This window comes from Orcinus orca, chromosome 9, assembly GCF_937001465.1.
Source record: "Orcinus orca chromosome 9, mOrcOrc1.1, whole genome shotgun sequence".
In the NCBI taxonomy this organism is placed as follows: domain Eukaryota; kingdom Metazoa; phylum Chordata; class Mammalia; order Artiodactyla; family Delphinidae; genus Orcinus; species Orcinus orca.
This window is the reverse complement of record NC_064567.1, coordinates 59,158,436-59,180,699: the sequence shown is the minus strand read 5'-3', so window position 1 is coordinate 59,180,699 and position 22,264 is coordinate 59,158,436. Positions and strand designations below refer to the sequence as shown.

The 22,264-nt window shown below is 40.6% G+C and overlaps 1 protein-coding gene across 4 annotated transcripts in view; it reads left to right on the top strand.

Moving 5' to 3' along the window:
• Positions 1–22,264, top strand: part of SLC25A13 (solute carrier family 25 member 13) — a 205,133-nt gene that overhangs the window by 157,512 nt on the left and 25,357 nt on the right. For all 4 annotated transcript variants that reach the window (XM_004265566.3, XM_012531515.3, XM_049715138.1 and 1 more), the window contains one exon: positions 16,942–17,082. In XM_004265566.3, coding sequence (XP_004265614.1) covers positions 16,942–17,082 — 141 coding nt within the window. The remainder of the gene's footprint in view (positions 1–16,941; positions 17,083–22,264) is intronic.

Here is a 22,264-nt window from a genome sequence, read left to right as displayed (position 1 = left end):
CTTGATTCTAAGAGAAAGCTTCCCAGAAGCAGGCATCCTAAGAGTCCTGGGCAGAAACTGCAAAACTTCTTATGACCTAGCTTTCAATAGCACTTCTTCTCCATTCTACTCGTCAAACAAGCCACTTAGCCCAGCCCGGATTCAAGAGGAGAGAAATTAGACTCTACCTCTCAATGAGAAGAGTAGCCAAGAATCTTTAAACTACCACTGGAGGGTTCAATAAGCAGCGTTATAGGATGGGAACATCCTCATTGCCCTCCAGTTTATGAAGATTTCATAGTTAATCACATGTCTTCTCCAAGGAGAAGGCATGTTGCTGATTCTGGAACCCATTCCTGTCCCACATTGCTCTTGGTTGAAGGGAGCAGAAACTCACTAAAGAAAAGCAATAACTAAATGAAAGTCTCCCTGAAGGGTGTACATGAAATGAAATCAAAGGCGCTTGAGAATTGAGGCAGCTCTGTGCACTGGCAACTTTCTCTATTTCCTCTGGGCCTTCTTGGTCTATCTCACAGGGACTTTGCATCTCTCTGCATATTTTTTTAAGACTTTACTTTCTTAAGAGCAGTTTTAGATTCACAATTTTGAGAGAAAGATACAGAGATTTCCCTTATACCCCCTGTCCCCACACGTGCATAGCCTCCCCATTACCAGCATCCCCACTAGAGTGGTACCTTTTTTACAGTTGATGAATCTACATTGGCACGTTAGTCATTCAAAGTCCATAGTTTACCTTAGGGTCCATTCATGGTGTCATGCATTCTACAGGCTTGGACAAATGTATGACATATATCCATCATTATAATATCATGCAGAGTGTTCTCACTGCCCTGAAAATCCTCTGTGCTCTGCCTCCCTGCCCCACCCCTAGCAACCATTGATCTTTGTACCGTCTCCATGGTTTTATTTTTTCCAGAATGTCTTATGGTTGGAACCATACAGTTTTGTAGTCCTTGCAGATTGACTCCTTTCACTTAGTATTGTGCATTTAAGGTTCCTCCATGTCTTTTCATGGCTTCGTAGCTCATTTCTTTTCAGCACTCAGTAATATTCCTTTGAGTGTACCACAGTTTATCTTTTCACCTACTGAAGGACATCTTGGTTTCTTCCAAGTTTTGGCACTTGTAAATAAAACTGCTGTAAACAACCTTGTGCCAGGTTTTTGTTGAGAACGTAAGTTTTCAGCTCCTTTGGGTAGATACCAAGGAGCGCAATTGTTGGATCTTACGGTAAGAGTATGTTTAGTTTTATAAGAAGCCTCCGAGCTGTCTTCCAAAGTGGCTGTACCATTTTGCATCCCTACCAACAAGGAACGAGAGTTCTGTTGCTCCACATCCTTGCCAGCATTTGGTGTTGTCACTGTTCTGTGCATCTTTTTACTTCGCTGATCCATTTCTTCTCGTCCTCATGGTGTTCACTTCCTCAAGAATTCCCGTCATGTTTTTACTGGCCAACTGGGCTCTCACCGTACAGTATGATCTTCAGCTTCTTTTCATCCTCAGCCCTAGCTAACTGCCCAGTTTTGTTTTGTTTTTCATTTAATTTTTGAGAGGAAATTTGATTGGCAGTCCTCATCTTTGTGTGCCCGGTTGTAGAGCAGTAGTCATGACCCACCCAGATATTAATAACTTTGCTTAACAAATCCATTTGGTTCAACTATTTATAAATGTGTTCAAACCCTTCTTGTACCATTTTGGTTTTAGCTTGAATTCTGTAAGTATCCTGTGAATAGTAGTTTAGGTACTTTTGTTATAAAATATACCCAAAGCCTTATTCCTTATGCCTGAGCTTGAAATCACTTGAGATTTCAAACCCAGCCATATCAAACCAGGAAGAAAATTTCCTCATGTAATGAACACATATGCTCTGGCAATCAGAGTGTGTGAGTCAGAGTGCCTCAAGTGGATTTAAGTCGTACTTTTGTGATCTTTCTCTTCCCAGGGCTTTCTGTGGAGATGTGGCCTCATGGTGTAGTTTTCTTAGGGCAGAATTTTAGTTTCTCTGTGAAAGTCTCTGTGCACATATCCTACTTAATAAATATAGAATGATATGAGGCTCAGTCATTAAGTTGAATTTCTGTGAGGTTGTGCTGTGTAACGTGTCAAGTAGCCATGATTTATTATGTGTTATAATGATGCTATGGAAATAAGGTTATTATTTTTTTAATGCATAACATCATTATAATTTATTTGTAGTTTAATGAAAAGCTGATGGTTAGTTACATTGTTTTCAAATTTGTTATTATTATTTGGAGTATCTCTGGGAGATTTTTTTGCATACCCCCAAAATGTAAGACCATATTGTAAGGGTTTTTTTTCCCCCCAATGGTAATATATAGTTTAATAGATGACTTCCAACAAGATTCTAGTGAATTAAATTATCCTTGTTTCATAAGCTTTACATTATTTAAAATACTTTTCATTCATTTCTGTATTTTTACAAACGAAAATAGTACCAAACATACATATTTTATTTTATTTATTTATTTAATATTTATTTATTTATTTGGTTGCACCGGGTCTTAGCTGTGGCTCGTGGGCTCCTTAGTTGTGGCTCACCAGCTCCTTAGTTATGGCTCACCAGCTCCTTAGTTGCAGCATGTGAGTCCCTTAGTTGCGGTTTGTGGGCTTCTTAGTTGCAGCTGGCTGGCTCCTTAGTTGTGGCATGCAAACTCTTAGTTGCAGCATGCATGTAGGGTCTAGTTCCCTGTCCAGGGGTCGAACCCGGGTCCCCTGCATTGGGATCGTGGAGTCTTAACCACTGTGCCCTCAGGGAAGTCCCCAAACATACATATTTTAGTCAAGATCATATCATAAACATTTTCTGTCTTTCAACATGTGTTATAATTGTGATTATTAAGAAAAAAATAACCATATTAAAGCTAGGGTAGAAAACAAAGCAAAAGAAACTGCCCATAATTCTTCAATTCTCATATCATAAGTTTTCTTAATCTGTACTTATGCTTTATCCCTGACTTCCAGCTCTACTGACTGCAAGGCTTAGAGACTATATCAGGTATTATGTATGACTTGTTGTCTTTGTCAAATGTGGTCCTGCTTTGCCACTTGAGCTTTTCCTTTATAACTGTGCTGAAAGCTAATTGTATCCTGGGGACCTTGGGTAAATGTTGACAGAACTGAGACATCTATAAATGTGCAGGACAGGACCCCTGTCTCACTGTTATGCTCTGTATCTAGCCTGTGTCTGACACATGGGAGAGGCTTAAAAATAGTTGTGGAATGAATAAATGCTTGACTAGAAGGTGTTGGTGATGAGGGCAGTAAACGTAGGGTAGTCATTTGATACACTCTGTTGCTGTTACCTTCGTTACAGATGGGCAATGAAGACACAGTGCCTCCAGGGATTGCAGCAGCGCACAGGAATTGATGGACCTTAGGGAATAGCTGTAACATGCCTACATATGTACATACCCAGGATGTTTCACAAGTAATGTTTTCATTGGTCACTCAGGAAAGGAGCCAAAAAGCTTCTATTTATTTCATTTGGCTTCATTTCTAAGAATGGTAAATAAACTAACACACAAATATATGGAGAACCTTAAGAATAGGATGAAGACAAACAACTTGGGGCAGTTGGTATAACTTATTCATTATTGCTTATGATCTTAGTAGAAAAGATTTTATCAAATGGTTAACATGAAGTTATGTCAGAATCATGAAGGAATCGTTAAAAGAGTGGCTTTAAAAAAAAGACTAACAACAGTGAGATACCACTATACACCTTTTAGAATGGGTGAAATCCAGAACACTGACGATATCAAAGGCTAGTGAGGATGTGGAGCAACAGGAACTCTCATTTGTTGCTGGTAGGAATGCAAAATGGTGCAGCCACTTTGGAAGACAGTTTGGAAGTTTCTTACAAAACTAAACATGCTCTCATAGTAAGATCCAATAATTGCCTTCCTTGGTATTTACCCAAAGGAGTTGAAAACTTATGTTTTCAGCAAAAACCTTTACAGCTGCTACAAACTGTATGGTTCGAACTATAGGACATTCTGGAAAAGGCAAAACTATGGAGACAGCAGAAGGATCAGTTGTTGCCAGGAGTTGGGGGGAGGGAGCGATGAATAGGCAGAGCACAGAGGATTTTTAGGGCAGTGAAAATACTCTGTATGATATTATAATGATGGTAATATGTTGTTAAACATTTTCCTAAACCCATAGAAGATGCAACTCCAAGAGTGAACCTTAATTAAACTCTGGATTTTGGAGGATTATGAAAATAATTTTGCTCCATCATAATTTGCCCAGTAAGTCTTCTGGGGGATAGGACTAAGGCACTGGGCTGCGATAAGAATTCTGTGGCCTGCCTGCTTCTATGAAAAGTTCTTTCTTCACACTTTTACTTGAACTTGGAGCAAAAATAGAAGGTATCTGGTGACAGTAAGGGTTCATAGCACTGGCCTCCCTGGCTAAGGGCTGCCTTTGGTGGCTCAGAAATGTCATCTTACTAGAAGCAAGTCCATCTCGTGATAGACACTGAGCCAGCCAGATGTCTCTCTTCTGTTTTCCTCCCTTCCCCTTCTTTGTGAAGGTCTCGGAGTTATCTGACTCAACACAGTTCAAACGCTGAACCATCCTTCTGGTTTTCTAATAAATAGGGGAGGGGTTTGTTATGATATGAAGGTATGAACAAAGATTGGGTCACAGCTTTCATACAGTTAAGATCCTTTAGATATTGAAGGTCTGTAAATCATTAAGAAATTCTGGTAGTAGTAGTCAAAATAGACATGTATAACAGGCAGAGCCCAAATGTGAACGTATTTGACAGCTCTGTAACTTAATTACTTTTTAATGTCAGTCGAACAGATTCCACTTTGGTTTCTTGGCCAGGCTTCTGTAGGCCTGTTAAAACCCTATGAAGTTGAAAATTTGAAACTTAGTATTCGTAAAACACGTAAACAGAGTACCCTTTTTCTGTCTTACCATGCAGTTAAGAAATTAAGAATAGGACATTTTATTGTGGTATCTGTCTCAAAAACAGTTAAGTGGTGAGAATCTATTTTCAAAGTTCTGAACAGTCAAGTCACAGATTTTTTTTACTTAAGAGCTTGATTTATACATCAAATCAAAGGAGAAAATCCCATACTGCCTTGTGTTTAGAGGCATGCATTTAGTCAGTTTAACTAGGTGTATTAGTTTTCTAGGGCTGCCATAGCAAAATGCCACGGGCTGCATGGCTTAAACAACAGAAATTTTTTTCCTCACACTTATAGAAGCAGGAAGTCCAAGATCAAGGTGTCTGCAGGTTTGATTTTCTTCTGAAGCCTCTCTCCTTTGCTTGCAGGTGGCCATTTTCTCACTGTGTCCTCACATGGTCACCCCTCAATCTCTGTGTTGTCCTTATCCTGATCTCTTCTTCTTCTAAGGACTCCAGTCATGTTGAATTAAGGCACACCCATATGACCTCGTTTTACCTTAATTACCTCTTTAAAGGCCCTGTCTCCAAATATAGTCACATCAGAAGTACAGGGTTAGGTCTTCAGCATATGAATTTTGGAGGGACACAATTCAGCCCATAACACTAGGGGTTAAGATAAAGATTCTTTTCTCAATTGCAATAAGGACTCAAGTTCTTGACTGAAGCAGGGTGATGACCCCTCGTGAGGGCACTGGGTCTGACACTTTCCCTTCAGAGCTTGATAGAGTGAGTGGCATCTCGGCCTCATGCCCCATTTGCCAGCTTCTCTGTGAGGTTGCTGAGCGCCTGCCTGTCTTCAGTGTTTGTGAACAGCAGCTGAGTGCTGTTGGGCACTGTGTTTTAATTTAATTCACCCACTGGTATTTGCGGAATATCTGTTTTGTACATGTGATCTTTATAGACCGTGATAATACCCGCACTGCGTACAAATTATTTTCATGTCTCCATTTAACATTGGAGTAGAGAGTAAATGGAAAATATGTTGAAGCTTAGATTTCTCAAGAAATCTTTGTTTTCCAGTTTATTCAAATATCACATTCCATTATCACTTGAGTATCCATTTTATATGTAATGGAAATCGTTAGACATTTACTAGTGTAGACCTTTTTTTGTAGTTACAATTTTATTTGTATCAAAATAATCAAAATAATGTACTTGGGTTTTAGTTTAAAAAAGTTAAATTCCATATCTTCATATTAATCTATTTTTGACACATTTAAGCACACATTTTAGAATGTCACTGTGCAATTAGATATTCTTAGCACATGTCACTTGTGAAAAGCACTTTAAATCTAAGTACATTCAATTGAGCATAATTAGAATATCAAGATACATATTCTTCGTATACATTTTGCCACTTAATTTTTTAAGTAGCTATAAGTATCTACCATGTGAATTCAAATTAAAGGGAGGTGATTAAATTACAGTTATAGTTAATGCTTTTAGTTTAAAATATAGCAGGAATAACACTATTTTTAAAAAAATACACTGCTACGTTTTCTGTGGACAGCAGATTGATGACAGAATGGATTTGTTGTTGTTACATGCAAGACTGTTAGTATTATCTGCATATTCTCAAGACTGTTGCCGAGAATGGTGGGGGAGGGAGCAGGCGTCATAAGGGCTTTTCCATCTTGTGAGTTCTTTTGACTTGACGGCCCCCCCAGTCCCTAGAAAGAATGTTCGAGGATAGTATCTTGGTTGGTAAAGAAGCATTAGAGAAAGGCTTGTTTAGTTCATAACAGGTGAGAAAAAATGGATTATAGGGAAATATGAACTGGGGTTCCTGAACAGATCTTTTAGATCATGTATTTAGGCTGCTGGTATGTCCTGTGATTGTAATAGCAGATGGCCTTGGCAAGTCATTTTAATTTCCATGTAACTTTTTTTTTTTTTTTTGGTGGGGGGCCATGCCACGTGGCTTGTGGATCTTAGTACCCTAGCCAGAGATTGAACCTGGCCCTGGCAGTGAAAGCGCAGACTCCTAACCACTGGACCGCCAGGGAATTCCCTAATCCCATGTAACTTTAAAACTTACTTGTTCACAGTCATTGGACCTAAAGTATGTTAAGATCATTTTTGTGAAGATCACTATTCTTGGAATACTTAGAGAAATTGGGCAGTACATTAAGATTCTGGATTATGTTGCCTTTCTAAATATTTGATTTCTTGAAATTCTCCTTTTAAGAAAGAAGTATCACTTCCCTCAATAAAGTTAACTATGCAGAATCAGAAGTGTTAACGATGAAGTTAGGCATTACATAATATGGCAAAAGGAATTTGGGTGACAAAAGTGGGAGATAGAGAAGAAAAAAATCAAGCTTACAGAAGCACCTGGGCACTGAGCAAAAGCTATGATAGAAGCCACGTTTCAGGTTCTTTGCAGATTATCTATCTAGCCCATTTCAGAAAGGGGGTATTAGAAGAAAAAACCTGTATTTTACTTCAAGCCCTGAGGACCATGTCATGTGAAAAATTCGAGCATTTGGAAAGAGTGATGCTTTGTGTTGATAGAGTGCCACTCACCTGAGAAGCTTGGTGCTCGGACTTCACGCTGACATAGTTGTAGCTTCCACAGCCCTGCTTCCCTTTCCGGTTGCTCTCAGCCCTCCGGGATGCAAAGGTGAATTTATGAAGATCATGGACTTTAGACAGGACTCACACAGCTAGAACTGTCATATGGAGTTGTGCACTTTCATTTGTACTGGTGGCAAGATGAGGTGTCTAGCATCCACTTGGGATAGTTTTAAAGTCCAAATACTAGGACTCGATCTGGAACATTAAGGGTGATTGTGTTACCTTTTCCTGCTAGCGGTCGTATTACCTGGTTAGAAGGAGTGCACGGTGCGTCATTTTCAGCAGTGGGGAATCTTCTGTACTATATCCTATCTAGACTCTCTCTTGGTCCCTTTTGTGACTAGCAGTGCACATTTCCAAAGTGGCTTGCCAGTGTCGAGGGCAGCCCACACCTAAATGGAACAGAGATCAGTCCACAAACATGGTGTTGTAAATGATGCGGGTTATCTATCTGGCCGTTGTCATTTTTACCGGGACATGATTATTAACCATTTCTCAGTAACAAATTTTCAGAATTTAAAATACCCACAATTTATTGAATGTCATCTTGAATTTAATTAAATAAAATTGAATGAATTTAAGTTAAATAAAAAACATCTGGTTATGTTGAGCTCTACGACATCACCCATCACTCACATGAGTTCTTCTTTTTTTTTTAATTAATTTATTTATTTTTGGCTGTGTTGGGTCTTTGTTGCTGCACACGGGCTTTCTCTAGTTGCAGCGAGCAGGGGCTACTCTTTGTTGCGGTGCACGGGCTTCTCATTGCGGTGGCTTGTCTTTGTTGTGGAGTGCAGGCTCTAGGTGTGTGGGCTCAGCAGTTGTGGCTTGCAGGCTCTAGAGCACAGTTCAGTAGTTGTGGTGCATGGGCTTAGTTGCTCCACAGCATGTGGGATCTTCCCGGGCTCGAACCCTTATCGCCTGCATTGGCAGGCGGATTCTTAACCACTGCGCCACCAGAGAAGTCCCACGTGAGTTCTTTTCTTCCTTTTTTTTCCCTTTTTACCTGATATAGCTGCTTCCGACCAGTCTTCAGTGTGACTGTGCTTTCCTCAGAAAGAAAGTTTAATTTGCAAGTTTCTAGGGAAAGAAAAATTTGAAAACTCAACTGTCCTGGCTTTGAAGGAGTTTGCTAAACTAAATTCACCTAAACAGAGTTTCGTCATGTATTTATTAACGGTAATCAGTACCCCTGATTGAGCACTGTGGTGTGCTAGACACTGGAATCAGTGCTTTATATACTTGTTTCCATTTACTCCTCACATAATCCTATAAATAACAGCTAGAATATGGGCTCCCTGAGGGTGGGGATCTTTGTCAGTTTTGTTCACTCCTATATACCTGCCTCTGGAGTTGGCACATTGAAAGCATGAAGAGCATTAATGTCCCTGTGTCCATTTTACAGGTGAAATAAGTTTGGAGTGTGTAGGTTAAGAAGTGTGTCAGAGCCTAGGCTGTCAACCATGGGCCATACTGACTCCCAGCGGTGCCCCCCATTTCTCAAGCAGCTGCTCTGTGTCAGGCACTGTGCTCGCTGTGGTACCTGCTACTTTATTTAGTCCTCACAATGAGTCTGTGAAATGCTTTCATCTCTTTGGTATAAATAAAGAATCTAAGTCTCAGTAAGTTTGAAGAATTTGTCCAAGGTCACATACAAGGAAATTATGAAGCCTGAATTAAAATCCAGGTTCCTCCGATTCAGTTGCTCCTATGCTGAACCACTGTGCTATATTTAGGTAAAACCCACACTAGTGTAATTATTTTCTGAGCCTGTTTGAATAAAATGGAAAATAGGTCACTAGCTATACATTTCTGAGTCTGAAATATTCCTCAAGGATTCAGATTTGGCAAGACTGGGGGATTTTACCTCCTATTGGCCGGGCTTCCTCGTGATTTATTGACTAATCTACAGAGAAAAACTTGATGCATCTGATGAAAATCAGTGATATTGTACCTGGGAGAAAACCTCTCTTACATATTTCTTGATGGACTCCAGTGTCTCTGAAGCATTTGCATATCTGGATCTTTTCATTTCTCTAGTCTTGGCTAAATTTTAAAAGTTACTGACACTGTAAATGTGTGTTAATGTGGCACAGGACTCTCCACGTGACTTTTTCTTCAGAATATTCCTATCTTCAAACATCTTCATGAAACCTGGTTGGGATTTTATTTAGGAAGACTGCTCTGAATTTTAAATTAGTTTATGAAAAAATTGACACCTTTACAACCTTGGACTATTACATTCATTTATAGGAAATTGACATTTTTTACATTTGCATTTAAAATTAATTTACAGATCAAATGACACCTTTATAACATTGAGTCTCCCAGTTTAAGAACAATACTTGTTTCTCTAGTATTCAATCTGTATGCCCTTTGTATTTTAAAAATCTATATTTTTTTTCATTTCAGTTCTATACATTTCATATTAGGTTATTTCTTATTAATGCCACTTGTTAAAAAAGAAAAAAGTTAATGTGTAAGGTTTTTTGTTCGGTGTAGCAGTTTCATATTTCTCCTCTAAAGATATATAATGTTTTTGAATGTTGGGCTCTTTTTTTTTTTTTTTTAATGCTACAGAATTTTTTGTCACACTGATGCAGGTATTCAATACAAGTAGGCAATAAAATATTCTTGTTCAGTACCTGATAATAGCCTGGGTAAGAGTCCACATGGCGCCAAACGGAATCATTGCTCACCTACAGTCCTGTGCATACAGTCGGCTCTTAATAGAGAACCTAGAGAACCACTGTGGAGCTGCCCATGGCTCTGGGTACCCTGGGGCGGGCACAGATAAAACAGCCTGTTTTAAACACTGTTTAAACACGGGCTGCGTGCTACATCTAACAGCCTGTTTTGAGTTGAGGGACAGAAGGCATGAGCAATTGCATTGGGCTCATCCTTAGACGTCATTAGCTGCTTCATCCTCTTGTCTGTGTTGCAAATCAGACTGACTTCACCCTAACTTCTACTTGACGGCCAGAGTATAATTTTACTGTTGCTCCTGAGGGCCCTTTTGTTGTTGATTTGGTTATGCTTCAGAACTTTAGTTGTGGTTCCTTATGCCAAATCCTGATCCATTTGATTCTGTTTTCTTTATCTTTGAAGCCTGTATAGTAAGACTAAGACTAATAGTTTCTGCTCTGAAACAAAATCATCCCACAGCTCTGCATGTGTCATTAAAGCAGATCTGCCAGCTTTACAAAACTGTCTTCCACTCTTCCTCTTCCTCCACTCAGAACTTGTGCTGTTTTGCTTAAGCGAAACACAATTATCCTCAGTTCTGTTTATCTTTTCACTCTCCGTAGATCTTTTCTCCTTAATTCCCTAAATTTTCATTCTACTTTGCTTGCTTCCATAAATGACTATCATTCTCTCTTTTCCACTTCCCTGGAGAAATGTGGCTTACAGGAGCTCTCTAATTACTCAGCATCCCATCCCCAATCACAGATCACCCCGTGTGCTGGGCTTCACCTCCTCCTTGTGTCAGCAGCCGTTGTTGGCCTTCTTCTCCCTTTGCGAAGCCCCTTTCTTCCGAGCCTGCATCAGTGTGCACTGTGGTGTATAGCAGAAGACTGTCATCACTTCTTAGGTCTCCACTCTTGGTGTTTCGTCTTCGTCCCACCCCATGTAAGCTCCCGCCTTCAGTTAGCACATATGTGGGGTGATGCCCTCATCTGTGTCTCAGTCCTTAATTCCCAACTCACCCTTCTATGGCCTTCTGGATGTGTCGTCTCTTTAGGTTCTTTTGTTCCTCCCTCTTACATATATGCAAAAACTCTGTTCCTTTCTTCAACCCTACCCACTCCTTTTGCCCCACATTCAGCATCCAAGCCCTGCTGATCTCTGTTGCATCCGCCCACCCCCTACTTCGTTACCAATGTAATTGTTCTAATTCTGGCCTTCTTTCGCTCTCACCTAGTCTGCTAAAACCCTAATTTTTACCCCTGCCCCAGGGCTCTCCCTCCTAATAAACTCTCCCCTCTGCTGCCCGGTCATCCTTCTGAGACATAGATACTAGTCACAGCACCCTCCAGCTCCTGAGCGTCATTTGCCAGCTCTCTTCCCGCCACAGGCACACACAAAGGCACTTCCCCGGAAGGCGGCCCCATTCCCGAGTGTAGCGTTCTAGGCCTTCCGTGATTTGGCCCCAGTAGTCCTATTTTTCACCATCCTCCTTCATACCCCTTCCAGGCCATCTGAAGCAATGATTCTTCCATGCTGCCGTGATAAGCAGTGGAAGTAAATGCTCAGGCTCTGGCATCCAGCAGGTCTAGCTTTGAACCCAGGCTCCACCTTCCTAGCTGTGTGACGACCTCAGGCAAGTTACGTAACCTCTTTTCAGCCTTGGTTGCTCACTTATAAAACTGGAATAATATTATTACCTACCTTACGACATTACGAGGACCAAAAGAGAAAATTCTTACAGAGCTCTTAGCACGATGCCTGGTATGTAGTAAGTACTCAGTAAGTGCTACGGGACGATAATGTTGATCTCATCATAATTATCATTCTAATTAAAATCTCTTTGGGCAGATGTGGTGCTGGGTCTCTTTACCCTCCAAGTGTAGCAAGCTCTTGTCACTGTCGCTTTGTGTCATTCCTTGCCTGGATCACCTAAATCCTAATTGCACTTCAGTCACCAGTTGATGCATAATCTCCCCAGATTATCCAAGTCAGCAGAAATCTCTCCCTCCTTTGAATTACCATGGCAGTGTGTCTGGACTTTAGCTCTTATCTCACTTATCTTTTCTCACGTGCCATTTTTTGTATTCATAAGGAGTATTTTTTTTTTTTTTTTTTTTTCCGGTACGCAGGCCTCTCACTGCCGTGGCCTCTCCCGTTGCGGAGCACAGGCTCCGGACGCGCAGGCCCAGCGGCCATGGCTCACGGGCCCAGCCACTCCGGGGCATGCGGGATCTTCCCGGACCGGGGCACGAACCCGCGTCCCCTGCATCGGCAGGCAGACTCTCAACCACTGCGCCACCGGGGAAGCCCAGGAGTATATTTCTTGGACTCAGTCTTTCCTCTGCTTGCTGGTTGTGTAGCCCTAAGGGTAAGTTGCTGTATTAGTTTGCTAGAGCTGCCATAGCAGATATACCACAGACTGGGTGACCTAACATAAGTTTATTTTCTCACATTTCTGGAGGCTGGAAGTCGAAGACCAAGGTGTCAGCAGGGTTGGTTTCTTCTGAGGCTCCTTTTCTTGGCTTGAAGATGGCCGCCTTCTTACTCTGCCTCACATGGTCCTTTCTCTGTATATCTCCGTTTCCTCTAGTTGTAAGGACACCAGTCACGTTGGATTAGGGCTTACTCATAGGATTTCATTTTACCTTAGTTACCTTTTAAAAGGTCCTATCTTCAAATACAGTCACATTCTGAGGTACTGAGGGCTAAGACTTCAGTATATGAATTTCGGTGGAACACAGCGCAGCCTGTAATAGTTGCTTTAACCTTTCTATGCCTCAATTTCCTCTTATGTAAAATCTGGAAAAACATATGTTTTGAGTAGACTGAAGATATGTATACATGCAAAGCAACACCCTAATAGCCTATAATGGATGCTTAAGGAATATTTATTATCTCTACTCCTGTTTCAAACTCCTTGAGAACAGGAATTCTTTCTCACTCATCTTGTGTCTTTATTGTTGCTAGGACAAACTTTGAACATGATTGCTATAAATATTTGGTGGATAAATATATGAATGGACGATCAAGTAGGAGAAGTGAGCCTGCAATAGGTATATGTGTTTCTCTTTAGCTGGATCCAGATAGTGGATAGCAACTAAGATTTCAGTCACAAAGACGATACTGAGAAACCTGAAGACAAGTCAGTCTCCCCACTGTAAACATAATATGCCACACGGAGCCAGTTCCTGTATGGAAAATCGTCACCTGGCCTACTTGTCACAGACTCCAGAAAGTCACAGGGAAAGGATTTGTGACAAAATTGCCCACATACAAAAAGCAGTGTCTTCACACAGCCAGAGCCTTCAAGTGATGAGGGACACAGAGACGTCACGTGCACAATAGGTGTTCCTGTCCACTGTCTGCAGATTCAGCTCTCTTTGATCTCTGCAGAGGAGGGACGTGGGTAAGGTACTGTGAATGGATAATAGACCAGGAGACTGAAGAGCAGCAGTAGTGCACTGCTCAGCGATCAAGTCACGATGGTGCCCAGACATCATGCATCTGATGATAAGCATCTTCTCTTGGTGCCTTGTAGTCTCTCATTTCCTTCCAGCTTGACTCCAAAGAGCCGATTCATCTTCAGCCCCTCTACAATGTGCCACTTTGAGTCTGTAGGTTCTTTCTTTCTGGGCCCACCAGAGGTAACTAGTGCGACATTATTTTTTTCTTAGTATCACTGCACTCTTTCTTCCCACTGCCTCTGTTCCCTGCAGCTCTCTGAAGGGAACTTTTGCATCATCCTTAGTGATTAGACAGACTTCACTGTGCGATGCTAGAAGATTGGTATCTGTCAATTGGCTTGGAGTCAAGGGAGTTGAGTACAATTTCTTGTTTTATTGTATATAATATTAACTTTTGTGGGTATTAGTTATGATATCAGATAATGAATAAGATAGCAATTCTGTACCTAACAGTCATACCCTTTAATAATGTTACCACTTGGAGATGTATAAAAGGTTTGTTACGAGGTCAGATGTAAAACATATAAATGTTACCCTCTGAAAGAATGTAGAAAACTAGAATTAGAAATCACAGCTTTAAGCCCGTTAAGCAGCCTCTCAGAGTTGAAAGGCAGCCTAGAGATGACGCAGTGAAGTAAAATGATTCTCAACTCTCACCACACGTTTTAATCACATAGGAAGGGGCAAATGTAGAAATCTTATTTATCAGGAGTAAGATCTAGAAGTCACTATGTTTGAAAAGCTCTGCAGGCAGTTGTAACATGCCACCAGGGAGGAGAGCCATCAGTTTAGGAGCTAGAGGAGAGGAAACCAATGTGTTTGGAGTCACTGTTTGAGCCCCGTGCTGGCTGCTGTGCATTGGCCGTCTCTTTGAGCCTCGTAACAAGTGAGATGGTACGACCAGTAGTGACTGAGGATCACTTGTCACATGTGATACTCAACTGCCCCTTAGCTGCTGTTGGCAGCACTTGGTGAGTGTGCGTCGCGTTCCTGTTCTGTTCTTCAAGAAGATCCATGTATATGTACGCTGACTGCTCGCCATTCTACCCGTGGTAGACACGGTCTTACCCACTTTTGAGCTTTTAAAAGTCAGCCTCAGGTTAATTCCAACTCAGCGAACCTTTCCCAGCCCTTCTGCCCCATGAAACAATTTTTAAAATTGTATTCATTTTCACAACATGAGAACTCAGGTCCAGAAGCACAGATATAATCCTTACTGTACCCTCAGTGCTGTTACTAGGCCAGGGCCTTTTCATCTCTTCATTATGGCTCCCATCAGCAACCCCCTCCGTGTCGCTTGGAAAGACGCAGGTGCCAACTCACAAAATACTCAAGGGCTGCAGGGGTCGGTCTTCCCACCTGCCTGCGGGTCACAGCAGCCTGGGAGCAAAGCATGGCTCTTCTGAGCCCTGGGAGCAGTGGAAGCAGAATGGCTTCGTGTGGACCAGAAGAACACACCAGCCTCTCCTTCCCACTTTAGAAGGGCCTTTTGTGGGCCTTTTCGTGAATACAACCCAGGTTTTTCCTACCACTTCTGTAGAGTCACTCAGGAGAGATGAAGGTGATGGGTGAAACATGATTTAAGCAAGTACAGAGAGGGAGTCTGTGGCAGTCTAAACACAGGGGAATACTGCCTTCTCCATAGTTTGAATGTGTGGAGAGAGGGAAAATCCTAGTCTGTTTTTAGGAACAAATGTGTATTGACTAAGGTATCAAGTTGGTAAAAATGGAAAAACGATTTGATCGAGAGAGTTAAAAGGATGAACATTTTTCTTTGTTTTTTTTTGGTTAACGTTGCTTCTCATATTAGATAAAAATGAATACTGCTACATGACTTCTTTATAGAAGTAACACATGATCTATGCAGAAGAAACAAAAAACACAGAAAAGAAATCTGTAACCCTACCACCTCAAAAGCACTACATTGGTGTCTCTCTTCTACATGATGGTCAGGGATAGCAGCGGGAGGGGCGTACGTGCGTTTACGCATCTGAGAGTTTTTACTTCACAATGTGTATTGACCATTTCCCACCTTATTTTTATTGGCAGCATAATATCTCATTTCAGGAGCATACTCAAATGCATTTAATATATCCCTTCCCAGTGCATGTTTATGTTTCTAATTTTTATTTCCAGGTATTAAACTGTACTTTAAAGACCATCCTTACAGCTGGTTTTGATTAGCACAAGCCATTTTGTGAAGGCACGCACGTTGGTTGATAGGATCAGAGGATCTGGCGAGAAGTAGTTTGGTATGATATTGACCCAAATTGTGCATGTTACCATGATAGCATCTGCTAAGCTGTCAATGTCAGCACCATGTCTGTGGTCTGGTTCGGTGACGTCGCTGTATAATGAAGATTCTGAAGTACGTTCTGTGTCAGCCTTAGTTTAGATGATATAAAAATATATTTGAGACAAGGAATAACAAGTTGAAGTACAGTAAGAATGTAATTGCTTGTAATAAATATAGGCTTAGCTTCAAAATAGCTAGCTTAAAATTCCCCTTACAGTGTGCACTTTAGAGATTTCCACTGATGATCTTAGAGGTGAGGCTCCCAGCCATTTGCTGGAATGAACACACATTGTTCACAGTTTGGGCTGTAATTGATTTAATGCATATTTTTACTACTTTGACATTTATCTTGTATGAAAAGAGCAATTCTATACACAGATAATATGTAAATATAATACGTAAGTCCATAAAACGGTGTTTGATGAGCGATCTGATTTTTTAAGAGAGGAAAAAGTAGCTTTCATCTAAGTTTGCATGTCCTCTGGCAGTTGTTGGAATATTGACAGAGTTATGAAGTACATCATGCGAGAGCCTGTGTCCTCTCTGCCCCCCTCCTGTTCTGACAGGCAGATTCGTGTCTCTTTATTTAGATACCACTTGACTTTCATGTTATGGCTGCCTTTGTGTGCTTGGCTTTGAGTCCTGTGGCGGCGGTTAATTGTGCTTCAAGGAATGTTTGTCATTTTCGTGTGAGGACTTGGGTGAGGCCAACAGAAGCCTCTCTGTGTTGGGCCAAGTCTCTGGTCTTTGCTCTCTTTCACCCTCCACATGAAGGAAATAGAGCCTGATCCAAGTCCTCCCAGGCAGTAACTATGTTTTGATTCAAACTCATAATCGCTGTTTTAATTGATGGGACAAGGATTGAAACTACAGTCTATTGAGAATAGAATATTCTGAGCTCCTTTGAAGAGAATCACTCATCTCTTTCTGAACCACCCCACGTTATACTAAATCTTTTCTTTTTCTCCCTTTTAGGCAGGAGCCTCCCAGGTGATTTTCACAAATCCTTTGGAAATTGTCAAGATCCGTTTGCAGGTGGCTGGAGAGATCACCACTGGTCCCCGAGTCAGTGCTCTGTCTGTCCTAAGGGACCTGGGCTTCTTTGGGATCTACAAGGTAACTCTTTTCAGTCATTTATTTGAGTATATGCTCATCTCCTAAACTAGTAACTGCTCATAGGCATGAAATTGATTCCTCACATTTCTATACCTAGAGAAGATCTTCTGCCGGAGCTCATAGGGTACCTTCATGCCAGTTAGAAGGAGGTGTCCTTTCCTGCCATCTGCCAAATAACTGTCCTTAGAAAACATAAATCAAGGATGAGTATGATGTCATGACCCCCACAGACACTGTTCAGTGCACAGCTCTTTGCCGCAGCACTGGGTGGAGTTTTGTTTGGGTCTGTTACTGATATAAAAACCTAATTCTCAGTGCTGTTGTCTATGAAAGATAGCTGCCAGGGTCACAGGGCACCATCTTTCGGGAGATGGGCTGAGCTCGGTTTACCCACGCGCACGAAGCCCATACCAGATCAGGAATTTATGTTCCGATCCTGTACGTTCCAAACCTATCCCTATGTGTGCCTTTTCATAATTATTCTGCATCTTAACCATTTATCATTTAGAAAACAGTTTTTCAGAATGATCGCAAAACCAAAATTATAGAAAATTCTTGAATTTGTCATTTACACTCTTCTACCAAAGAAGTTGTAATGAACTAGAATTAGCTTCATATATGCCCTGTTATAAGGCTTCATCAGACATTAGGTGTTCACCAATTTTCAATGAGAAGATTAAAAAAAATGTTTCATGGCCAACTTGAATAAGTAAACCTTTAGGGATATAGGAAGGTAAGTCAAACAACTACTTAAAATGTTGGTTTTCATTTATTTACACATAGATATATAAAATCACATTACATAAAATTAATATTGCTTTTTTCTATACACACATATCAAGAAATATTTTATTCAAGTTTCTCATATGAATTTTGAATCAGCGTCTTGATCACCACTTAATTCACATTTTAAATCAGCCATTCACGTGGTTTTGGAAAGTCCATTGTCTTCATTTTCGTTCCAAGCTGTCAAGAAGAAGTCACTTTTGGACTCTGGGCAATATTGTCCCTAGAAATTTTGTCCCACAGACACATAACGTTACGACAGTTGCTTTCTTTCTTTTCTATTCCCAATTTATCCTGAATGGATATATAATGGTCCCATATGTAACATATTGCTTTTTAGAGTGAACTTTAAATGCCTTGCTCTGACATTCAGCACAGCATTTGTAAAAGTATTCCCCAGGAAATACTTTTTTACCCTTTTCTTTTTAACTCAGTTTTTTAGGTGACCTTGGTGAACATCCAGTGTTAGTAATAATTGAGGTTGTTTCAGGTAAATCTGCCTTCCCCAAATAGAGCTCTGTACTTCTCAAGGTCAAGTGGTTGGAAGAGTACCCCAAGATCTGAGACTCTGTGAGGATCAAATATTATGTGACACCCTCTTCTCTGAGGTTAGTTTTCTGGGGGAACCTTGCCTTATATTTAGGCATCTTGTAGCGTTTAGGAATAAGCATGCTGATTTTTTAAAGTAGCACTTAAAATGCTCAAGGTGATTGTGTGGTGGAACACAACATGATAGCTGTTTCATTTACCAAATTGTTATCCAGCTGTAAGAAACAAACAGTATTGTCATGAGGCATAGCATTCATCAATTTGAAGAAAAATCCTGTGCTGTTCTGAGTTTTTAGTCTCTTGCAGACTATCGCACGATGTAGCAGCATGTCAGTTTGACAAGCTGCCAGGCAGTCTTTCAGTGGGTTGTCTGGTAAAAAGCACTTAGGTACTGTGGCAGTGACTGCTATCGAAATGTCTAGATGGATAAACTGGTAAAAACTTGTTTGCTGACACAGAGACTGCTAAACTACCTGCAAACGAAACAAGACTGAGTTTTAGTCCTTTTCATCTTCACAGTGTTTCATAATCTTAATCCCCTTTAACACCCCTTGGAAGTAGTTGGTCTCCTAATTTTGTAGTTAGGAGAATAGAGGTGCCAACGGTGGTATCTGAGCTGAAATTGAGGCTCAGAAGTTTCTTGTTTCCACTTTTGTACTAAAATGGCTTTCCTGAAATGAGCAGGATTGCTCAAGTTTGAGCAAGAGACCTCTCCCATATAAAGTTAGTTTAATTACTAGCCTGGTGGTTTAATCTAGTTCAGAGGCATTCCACAGGCCTGGGTGCTGCCTTTCAAAACACTGCTTTTGGTGTATTGGTAATTACCAGGTGAAGTCACTAACAATTTGAGCTTTGAGCTTCTGGAAACTTGATTGCATTGCGAGAGAGTGACCTGGCAGGCAGTCTCCTCCGTTCTGCTGGCCATTGGTATCATCAGCTAAACTCCCTGAGACCTGCGAGGCTGGACTTGATTCAGCAGAGTTCCCCTCTCCACTCAGTCTGATTGGTCTTGTATTACCACCCTAGCTTATCCTCATTTGTTTTATCCCACCTTCCAACCTCAGCTTTTGTAGTTTATCCTCATTCGTTTTATCCCATCTTCTAACCTCAGCTTTTGTAGTTTATCCTCATTCGTTTTATCCCACCTTCTAACCTCAGGTTTTGTTTCTTGTGAGTTTCCTTTCTCCAGGCTCACCTACCTTGCCCCACCCCTCCATGGTCAGAAATCACTTTAGTGGTTCTAGATCCCACCTTTTAGGGGCATCACAGCTTTAACATTGCTATGTAGTTTACTATGTTGTTGTTGTTGTTGTTGTTGTTTTTCCAGATAGCGCTCTTCAGTGATAAAGCTTTTCTCTGTTTCTAGTCTTGGTTGGGTAGAAAAATGTGAATGACCTGTGGTGACTAATACTTTTAAATCTGGTATGTGTCCCTCTGGGTGGGTCTTGAAAAAGAGAACTTCTATCCTAGTTTAAGGTGGGACAGGTAATCTTCATTTTCCCTCCCTTGGACCCTTTGTTTGCTGTTGTTAACATGACAATGCGGGACCCAGGAAGGGTTGAGTGGAGGCTCTGTCTGTGTGTTTAGACCTGCAGTGCTCAACCTCACTTAATTGGACTTAACCAGGCTTTCTGTTTTTCTCCTAAATTGACTTGCAAAATACCCAACTATTCTGCAACTTTCCAGTAAAAGGTGATTAGAATACTTGCTTTAGAAATACATTTACAACTGAAAAAAAAAAGTGGATGTGGTAAACATTTCACATTCCTAAAGTTAGAAATAGTTTAGAGCAGAAAGAGTGAACTCTGTAAACAAAGTACCCCCCATTATAGTGACATTGTTATAGCCCAGAGTAGGCAGGTGATTGAAGTAAAGGCAGGATAATTAATTGCCTTTGAAAGAGCTGTTTGAATATAATGTAGTTTTTTAAAATCTGCAACAGGTACTACTTTTCTTAAGAATATGTGAGGTGGTATTTCCCTTTCACTAGGTAACTTTTGTTTTATTACATAAGCCCCTAGAGTATAAGTAAAATAAATTCTTATCTAAGAAAGTGTTACACATCTACTTTTGAATGGTACCTTTTCCTTAGGAGCCAACAGAGCTTCAATGAGAAAGATTATACCTTCTGAGTGGAATAGAACTTATTTAACATTAAATGGCGGCACAGCTAAGATAGACTAAATGGTGCATGCATGCTTCTGAAGCAATGGAGTAGTTCGTGGCTATTTTTAAGAATGAAAAATGGTCAGTGAAGCAATAGTGGCAACGATCCATCAAGCTTTGTTGAAAATGGTTATCAGGTTGTGTAATCACAAATTAAACATTTCCATGTAAAGCATGGAAGGTCACCAAGGAATATGAGCTCTGTCCACTGTTTTCGAATCAAAGGCCTCTGTCCCACTGCATTTGACAGAGAAAGTCATCCCTTGGTACCCGTGGGGGACAGACGCTCAAGCCCCTTCTATAAAATGGCGTAGTACAATGAATAAGTTGGCCCTCCATATCCACAGGCTTCACATGCAGTTGTATTTTCATCCACATACGTGCGTGGTGTGTATGTGTGTTCATTCATCGTGTGTATATAAATGAATCATTGGAGCTACTGTTCATAATATCAGAAAGCAGGTGATGACACATGTTCTTGATTATTCTGCTAATTATCTCAAAGGGATATTGTTTGGTCTTTTAAAGTAAAATACAAGTTTATGTTTCAAAAAAATGATAAAATTTTACTTTAAGACATTTCTGAATTATCTCTTTACCCCTTACCACCCTATTCTCTCTTTAAAGGATTACCACTGCTTACATTTTTTATATATCTTTAAGAAAAGAAAACCTTTCTATTTAAATCTGTATTTATTTCTCTCCTCCCTCTCTCCCTTTTCTCTATCAAAAATTGTACACACACACACACACACACACATCAATGGTGTATCTGTGTTTTAACAAAAACAGAATCCTCCTAAACACACAATATATCTTAATTCTCTTTTCTCATTTTATTTAATAACTGTATATAAGTTTCTTTTAAGTTTGTTTGTTTGTTTTTAAAGCAGTTTCCTATTGATGGGTATTTAAGTTGTTTCTAGTTTGGGGACATCACAATGACAGGGTGAACATCCCTGCATATAGTGTGACATACTTTTGTGAGTATATACAATGAGTTCTTAGCAATCCCTGCATATAGTGTGACATACTTTTGTGAGTATATACAATGAATTCTTAGCAATGAACTTGTTAGGTCAAGGGGCATGTGCATTTTTTGGTGTTAGTAGATTTTGTCAGATTTCATCAGTTTATCACTTTTATCTTGGTAGCATACAAGTACGTAAGAATAATTTCTCAAGATAGCAGCATTTAAAAATACCTGCTTTTATGAGCTCATGGCCCCATATGAAGAAAACAATTGTTTAGTCATGGCTTTGAGGACATCGTGCCATGCTAATTTTCTATCACTAAGGGACACTACATGGTTTTACAACCACCCGAGTGGCGGTTCTCTTCTGATTCATCCACCTTTCCCTTTCACCCAGACCTCTGTGAAAGCCTCCTCATGGGTTTCTCTATTTTGATTCTTGACTCCGTCAGATCCGTGGTCCCCACAGCAGCCAGAGTGATGTAGTTAAAATGTAAGTCAGGTTAATTCAGTCACTGGATATACGTCTCTTGAGGTCTGACTGTGTGCCTGGCACTGGTCTAGCCATTTAGAATGTCACTGTGAAAAGCCAAGCCCCTGCTCACTTTGGTGGGTAGAAGTCAGCCGTCAAGAAACCAAATATATGACATCAGGTGGAGCTGAGAACCTTGAAGAAGAAGGAGGCAGGGTGAGGGGATGGAGAAGGGC